This window comes from Galleria mellonella, unplaced genomic scaffold (genome assembly GCF_026898425.1).
Source record: "Galleria mellonella isolate WM207_F2 unplaced genomic scaffold, CSIRO_AGI_GalMel_v1 utg962, whole genome shotgun sequence".
Lineage (NCBI taxonomy): Eukaryota > Metazoa > Arthropoda > Insecta > Lepidoptera > Pyralidae > Galleria > Galleria mellonella.
In genome coordinates, this window is record NW_026442180.1 from 1,106,768 (window position 1) to 1,115,651 (window position 8,884).

The 8,884-nt window shown below is 34.9% G+C and overlaps 1 protein-coding gene and 1 long non-coding RNA gene across 10 annotated transcripts in view; one reads left to right on the top strand and one right to left on the bottom strand.

Moving 5' to 3' along the window:
- LOC113522883 (innexin shaking-B) overlaps positions 1 to 2,443 on the top strand; it is a 174,655-nt gene extending 172,212 nt beyond the window's left edge. For all 9 annotated transcript variants that reach the window (XM_052902875.1, XM_052902876.1, XM_052902880.1 and 6 more), the window contains one exon: positions 399 to 2,443. In XM_052902875.1, the coding sequence (XP_052758835.1) occupies positions 399 to 804 (406 nt within the window). In that variant the 3' untranslated portion in view covers positions 805 to 2,443. The remainder of the gene's footprint in view (positions 1 to 398) is intronic.
- LOC128202456 (uncharacterized) lies at positions 2,437 to 3,256 on the bottom strand. Its single transcript, XR_008253796.1, has 2 exons — positions 2,969 to 3,256; positions 2,437 to 2,856 (listed from the first exon to the last, which is right to left on the bottom strand). It is a non-coding gene; the product is annotated as an uncharacterized LOC128202456 (long non-coding RNA).
- Between the last annotated feature and the right edge of the window lie 5,628 nt (positions 3,257 to 8,884).

Consider the following 8,884-nt stretch of genomic DNA (forward strand, 5'->3'; position numbering starts at 1 on the left):
GTATTTCGGTTTGAAGAGTCCCACCCTTCAAACCATATGACAGTGAAATTACAAGGTACAGCATTTTAATGCTCAGGATGATCAGTATTATGGGCGTCACAGTATACTCTGTTATGCCCATAGTATTGCGCATGTCTATAGGCGACGGTTATCACTTTCCATCAAGTGAACCGTCAGCTTGTTTGACATTCTAAATTGCATAAAATAAAAATATTGCTTCCGTGGTACAACTAGAAACACACTAAGCCAAAACAGCTGAGAAGTGCAGTAGCCTAATATAAAATAACCTATGTTAATAAGAAAGTATATTTTTTTAGTACTTTTAATACTTTAAATGGACGTCAGGAGGCACTATTCACCAGGGTACAAATTAACTCTATATATTTCACCCATTACAGAATGGTGAAATGCACACTATTCAACAAATTCGGCTCGTCGGGCGAAGTCGAGCGACACGACGCGCTCTGCATCCTGCCGCTCAACGTCGTCAACGAAAAGATCTACATCTTCCTCTGGTTCTGGTTCCTCATCCTCGGCTTCCTCACCTTCATCACCTTGCTGTACAGGCTCGTCATTATATTCTCCCCGCGAATGCGGGTCTACATGATGCGCATGAGGTTCAGACTTGTCAGACGCGACAATGTCGACACTATAGTGAGGAGAAGCAAGATGGGCGACTGGTATTTACTGTATATACTCGGAGAGAATCTGGACTCGGTGATATTCAGGGATATAATGCACGAATTTGCCAACAAACTGAATCACAACTACCAGCATCATATCCACGGTGTGCCGGACGCGTGACCTCCGATCCCCGGGTGGGTATTCCACACGTGACTGACGTCGTTGCAGCGCGACATGGACCCGCCCGTTTGAGTTTCGCTCGATACCACTAAACAAGTGTGTATAAATGTCGAGGAAGAAAAACTCTTTGTCTGTTTCGGAAACGCGACAAACGGACCCAGTCGGCTGCCCTGAGGCACCCCACGCCTAATATGGACATACTACGGAGTGTATCAAAGACTTCTTAATGCGATACTATCTGTAATCGTAAGAATCGTAACAGTGCAATTCTAAACACGCAATAATAGTTTGTACTTAATCTTTAAGAACGTGATCTCAGGATGAATCCTATCGAAGGCCTTTAAAATGTCAGCGATGACGGCTATCCCGTTAGAGTTACTAGTGTTCAACTTTTAGAAATATTTTACTCATAGTTTTGCTGCTCGTAGTGATTAATTAAAACTGCTTTCTTTTTTCTATTCTAGATATAAATCGAATGTAAGCACACAGATTAATGCACACGACTTTATCTTTTTTACACAATTTCTCACAAAAGATTCGACAGACCAAATAACAATTATAGAAGCAATAACTAATGGATAATACATAAATAATATGTAAAGTAGAGTAGTAGTTATTGAGAAATTATTCTAGTTGGAAAATAAAATGTTTCCTAAACCATTATGGATTACTCACTTTCGTACAGATTTCTATGGTTTGGACAAACCAAAAACACTTTGCGTGCCAAAAGACATTTTATGTTATGTTGCCGAGCATTCTTTGAGCGAGTAAGTTACTTTAATTAAAACTACTTGTATAATAATGGATTATTCATTTCGTGAACTTTCCGATGCATTTCTCGTGCAAGTATGCTTTGGATAAGAGTAACAAAGTTGGGGCTTGTGTTTTAAAAACGAGCGAATGTTCATAATGCTTTTGTTTCTTTAAATGGAGAAGTAAAGTGTTATAAACTAGGATCGAGTAGTTAGAGTCTAGACCACGTTCAGTGGCATAGTGTAATTAGTGCAAATTGGCCGTTGTTTTCTAAAATGCTAATCTTAATACTAAAATTAACGGCCGATAAGGACCAAATGGGCCAAAATTCTAAAGTCTATGTCTAGATTCAATCGAAATATAATGAGGAGAAAATTTTGTTGTATCTGATTCGTTACCTTGTGCTAGATGATTACGAAATGTTGAAATTATGTTGTGTTTGTATGAATATTAGTTGATAACCGTGACGCTAAACCAAAAGGCTTGGCTAATCTCAAATTAGCCATTCTAATTTATAATTCTAACTTGTTGACTAAAATATAATAGAAATAATACAGCCATGTTGGGTTTAGTACACGAAATGTTATATTGTCCAATTTATTTGCTTTTAAACATATAAACAATATAAAAGTTTGTTGCATCGATGCGTTACTTGAACGTTATCAAAGTATAAATATTTAAAGGAGTTCCCTGCAAAATTATAAATAACAACATAATATTACTCACGAATTTCCAGATAATCACAATATCACCGAATATTCAGTATTGTAGTCAATTTCTTATAAATGCCAAATATTGTGCCAAAAATTATTACTTTAGTGAAGGTAATGCGAAATGAAAAAGTCACCATGGGAGACATCGAATAAATAATTATGGAAGTACTTAATATGTATTTTATTGTAATCTCCTAATTTCCTTTAAATTATAAATCCTAAATGATTTACAAGTATAAGATATTACAACAAATGTTAAAAATAAAACAAAACAAAAGAAAACTTTAACAGAACTATATGGTACTCGTATATATAGGATTTCGCCTAATGTTAATATTATATCTTATGTCAATAAATACACTCATTAAATTGATAACTAGAAAAACCAATTGTATTAATAAAAACGTATCTAGAACCCAAATCCTTTAAAGTACAAACATAAATACTATAATAATACCTATAAGTCATAATTCGTCTACATCTCCAAATTATCGAATGCTTGCAGACTAGTTCTAAGGACTTTTGACTTCCCTCTGAGAGTACGATGGCAAACAAGCTGATGGCCCATCTGATGGACAGTTGACATCTGATGGAAAGTAAAAACCGTAATTAATCTTTAGACTTTCCCTAAACTATAGACAAGCATTATAACGCGCTAAAGATCTAGATGTAAATATTTACATAAAATATATACTTACATCCGAGAAACTTGAACCTCTTCTACAGTCTGATGATATGTCGAGACCGAAATAGAATAGGCCACATATTTATATACACTCCTAAATAGATGCTCTAATACATTCCTAAATCTAATACATTCCATCATCTAATAGTTGAGAACGATGGCTATGGTGTGACAGTATGTATAAAATTATTATAATGATCGAAAAATATTGGTAATTCATTATTAGGAAATTGTGTAAAATTTTATAATGACTATCAAAAAATTTTTTAAAATCATTAAACATTAAAAGTCATATTATGAGAACTTATTATTTTTATATTAATTATTTGGTAGAGTTGATAGAAATTTCTGATTGCCAGTATGTTTTGTTTTAGGTTTTTTCAATTCATTTTCCCGTTTCTTGTCTCCTTTAGATTTTATCCACATCTCTAAGAGTTTTTCACAATTGCAAAGCGCAGGTATGCATTCACTTCTTCCAGGCGCTCGACAGTATCCCGGATAAGGCGCTTCGGCTGTCTGCATCCATCTTCTAGAATTTTTAAAGCGCTGTGCGTCCCATTGTTTAAATAAATCTCGAAGGGTCTCGATGCTAACTTTGTGTTCAGTTGTCCAAATCTTTAAGCTTCCAGGTGTGTAGTGATATGTATGTAATATTATTATGTAACTCTATAAGCATTAAAGATTATGTTACGTTATTCAATTTTCAACTAACTTAAAAAAAAGAGATTTTCAATCCGGTTGTATTTTTTTTTTATTTCTTATCTCACAATTATTTCAAGTTAGTCTCATAGAAATTTTCCTTTTTTTATGCAACTATAGCAAACGAGCTGACGGCCCACCTGATAGAAAGTGGTAACCGTCGCCTATAGACATGAGCAGTATCATGGACATAACAGAGTACACTGTTTTGCCCATGATGCGTTACCATTTCTAAAGACTCAGGTGTTATTCCTCTGTACCCTGTAAATTCACTCCCTTCAAACCGAAACACAGCCATACAAACATGACTGCTTCACAGTAGAAACACGAATAGGACAGAGGTGCCCAAGCAAACGACTTTTGTACAGTCTCTTCAGTAATTAACTCAAAGCAACTGGTTGTTAGGTCACAGTTGACGCCAGCGTTTTTTATTTGTGGAGCAAAATTTTTAATTATTTCGTTACTTACTTGAATATTTACTATTCTCATAGGAAAAATATGTATGCCCATATTATTGTATTATACCTATTGTTAAATATTATTCAATTGCACGGTTATAATACTGTGCAGTCATACGAAACGATGGAAACAAACGATTCAATATTTTACGTCTCAATAACATTCTCGACTAGCTTTTTGCCCATACTTTATCTGAGAAATCAATTTGGGGTACAATAGGACTGATAAACCTGAAGAATGTAAATCCAATTAAAATTAAAAAAAAAAATCCGTACGCATGGTTTCAGAAGTAGTAAAACCAATGAAATGGGTGGGAGGTATTGTTAGTAATTCGGACTTCCAGCCCCATTGCTAGCAATATACCCCGTCAGGTCGACCTCCACGTGGTCCTCTCTGGAAACCATCAGGCTGAATTCCAGGTGTATTTATCACGATGGGTTAAATGACCTACTCTTTCATTTTCACTTACCATCTGTCACTGGTGCCCCGCCGGTGTACATCGATAGCGCAGACCGGGTTACCATTCCATTATCATACATAAAAAAAAACAATGAAATGTCCAATGGCGTATCAAAATAAAACCATACACCTGATTTTGAAAACCGCATCTAATTAGGTAGTTTTTGCATGATACTAGAACAAGCATACAGACAGATAAAAATTCTATAGTAATATTATTTATGATTAACGTCATATTATGAATGAATGGAGATGTCGGTAGGGGCCGCCCTAGACGGACGTATAGGCGTATAGACCAAATAGGCGACGTGCTGAAGAAGGGCCAAATTAAAAGTACCCGTAAACGGCAAGCGAACTCCATTCATTCTTTCTCGATAAATCTCTAAATATATATTTGAAAGATAAAATTTAATTCTGCTACTATTGTGTAGGTACATATTAAATACTGCAGATACTTTATTTAGTGGATAAAAGTGAAACAGTAACTCTGCGCCTGCGCTATCGATATACGCTAGCAAGGTACCTACCAGTAAGTGTTGATAAGTAAAAATGAAAGAATGTCATCGTGACTATTTCATCAACAATTAATCACAATGGTTTCCTAGGAGGTCGACCTGTTAATAATGGGGCTGCTAGTCCCTTTTACTAACAATTCTTTTCTATTTTATACCCTTACTTATCTCTTACGACATTCTGTGGGAATGTAAAGATGTACTCTTAGATTATAGATGTTCCAATCTCTAATCCGCCATCTGTGGCGTCGGAAAAGAATAAAAACATAAAAATATATGATTATTATTACAATCATTTAATTAATAAAATGTAATTGCTATCACCAATATTTAATCCATTACATAATACCCAAGATATAATAAACATTATTCATAGACTACATTATTCATAGACAATTTAATTTTTATTTCTACGATAAATGAAACTAAAATCTAGATTATTAATAATTGTGATTATAGAAAATCCTTGATGATGTTATAATATTATTATTTTATTTCCTTTGGATCTCCATTCAAAAGGAGTTTTAGACATATTCCTGGACATATCTTTTGAACAACATCCAGATTTGCCACTGGACCCCTCTCTGGATCTTCCTCTCGACCTGTCTCTAGAATTTCCTCTGGATTTTTCTCTGGATCTTCCTCTAGACCTACCTCTAGAACGATCTCTGGATCTTCCTCTGGACCTGTCTCTAGACCTCCCTCTGGACCTGTCTCTAGATCTTCCTCTGGATCTTCCTCTAGACCTATCTCTGGAACGATCTCTGGATTTTCCTCTAGACCTATCTCGAGATCTCCCTCTGGACCTGCCTCTGGATCTCCCTCTGGACCTGCCTCTGGATCTCCTTCTGGACTTGCCTCGAGTTCTCCCTATATCACAATTTCTGGACCTCCTTCTGGCAACACCTCCACCTTCGCATCTATAACGGCCTCTGGAACGAGAACAATCCCTACTTCTTTCACAACACTGCTCTCTTGATTCAATTGCGTTTCTGAGTTCGGAATCAGCTTCGGCAATATAAATCTCACCTTTCCCAATCAAAGATTCGATGTCGCCAATTTTAGCGACAAGCAACGCCTCCATTGTTGTGTCTTCGCGACTAAAAATACTCGACCGATGACCTGAAACACAGAATTATACTGAACTTTTAAATTTTAGATTTCACTTGATACAAACGACGACTAGTGTTCCCGATACCGCAGGCTCGAATGAAAAACATTTGCCAGAACTAGCGTTTATATCAGTGAATATATTGCACAATAATTTCACATATTGTGCAATAATAAGTAATTCAGATACATTTATCGGATTCCCATTTCCACTGATATGGTAAATATTGCGTAAAAGTAATGCAATTTTAATTTAATATTTTAAACATAATTGGGAAGAAATATGTATTTTTTATTAAATATGTATTCCATTTAGTAATCATCGAAATACATAGATCTGTTAATATGTATATTTCTATGACTTCTATATGATTTATGTGTATAATGATGATTTTAATAAATCACCTTAAAATTAATTTTACAAATACTTTTTTTTTTATTTATTATTATTTGACAAAAACACAAAGTTACAAATACAAAATACAATGGGTCGCACACTAGGCGAACCTGTACCGTGGGCACCCAACAACGATTAACAAATCGCAATGTGTTATAAAAAAAAAGTACATAAAATACAAATAATATTAATATATAAATGTTTGTAAGGACAGACGATGGAGGAATGATGATGGATGAATGTTTGATATTCTTTCACACAATAACTATTAAATTTAATACACAGGTTATATGCAGCGTTGCCAAATTTGGTATTTATTTCGCAATTTCGAGTAACAATATTTTTGTTCGCGAAATTTTGGAGAAATGAAATTCTAGAAGTTTTTGGAGAAAAGTGAATTGGGATTCGAATAATTTGGGTAAATGTTTTTGGAATTGTGAATAATGGTTTTGGTACTTGTAAACTCGATAGACGTATGTAAATACAATAAAATTTATAAATGAAGGTAACAAAACAAAGGATGGCACTTGGGTGACTTAAGTTAGTTAAGACTTTTTTTAAGAAGGAGAAGGTAAAAACGGAAGGAATATATAAAATGTAGAGGAATATATAAACGTAAATATATAAAATGTAGAAAAAAAAATGATACAATTTTGTGTTTGGGTAAAAGTCCCCGCCCGCGCTATCGGTATACACCGACGAAGCACCAGTGGAAGATAGGTGAGAATGAATGCAGGTCACTTGGCCCACCATGATGAATTCGACAAGAATTAACCATGATGGTTTCCAGGGGGAATCGCGTGGAGGTCGGCCTAAGAGGATATATTATTAGCAATGGAGCTATTAGACCTCATTACTAACAATCCCTTTCCCCCTGGCAATCTAGTTATCTACTGATTCACGCAGATAAAGCCGCGAAAAATAGCTAATACTCGTACGTAATAAGTATGCTCACGACAGTTATACGGAGTCAGACGGAACAATCAAAGACAATCGACTACCAGTATCGCCGTCATGGTAAAAGTAACAACCAACTTGTCCACTTCCTTGTCCATATTTGACTTTGAATTTTCATATCAATTATTGATTTTTAATGGAATTAATATATTTAAATTTCTATTAAATTTTGTTTCACTATTTGCTTATTACCTCCTGGCGCCTTAACATTTGAACCTGTTGTGAAATGAGCTAAGGCTGTATGGAGGTGGGCAATTTAGTTAGACTACTGGTTTTAGGGATAGTAAAATTTGAACTGGGGTCCATAAGCATATTCTGGACACGCGGACAAAGTTGCGGCGAAAAACCTAGTATAAATCATTGCCTAGATTAGATAATGTAGGTATTTTATTAAAGATTAGATAATATGTACACGCAAATAACAATATAAACATACATATAATACAGACATATGCAGTTAAAAGAGATAAAAGCAATAAATTGAGTTGTGACCATTTTGTGTTACTATGGCACACACATGAAGGAAAGGAAAGAAAGGAAATTATTGGCTTATATATTTTGCTTTTTTTTTTTTGTTTTGTTGTTTTTTTATTTTCATCCTTTTATCTCTTTTACTGTGTATTATGTGTATGTTTTTTTATTGTAATTTGTGTGCTGTAAATAATGTAAATAAATTACCTATCTATCTATAAAAGAATGCATACACAAAAAAAACAAAATCTATAAAACAACAATTTCCATTTTCATGTGTGTACCACAGTAACACAAAATGGTCACAACTCGGTTTATTGTTTTGCCCTCAAAAGAGCAAAACACTGATATTCTGCTGTGGCCAAGGTTTTAGTTACTTTGATAGATAGATAGATTTAGATTTTTAGATTACTCTCTATTGTTTCCTCCAAAAGATTACAATAGTAAACTTATTATGAATATAAACAATTACAAGAAATAATCACAATGAGAAAACAATGGGCGACCTTATCAAATTCGTCACGATGGGCTAACTGACCTGCTTCATCTTCACCTATCATCCTTCACTGGTGCCCCGCCGGTGTATACCGATAGCGCGGGTGGGGTTACCATTCTATTATCATCCATTTAAAAAAAAAACAGAATATACTGTTTCGCCCATAATACCTCCGATGCGTTGCCATTCTTAAGGACTTAGGTGTTATTCCTCTGTATCAAGTAAATTCACGCCATATCCCACCCTTCAAACCGAAACAGCCATGCAAACACAACTGCTTCACGGTAGAAACACGAATGAGACAGAGGTACCCAAGCAATCGACTTTTGTACAAAGTCTCCCTCTAGTAAACTTATCCTTTCAATGACG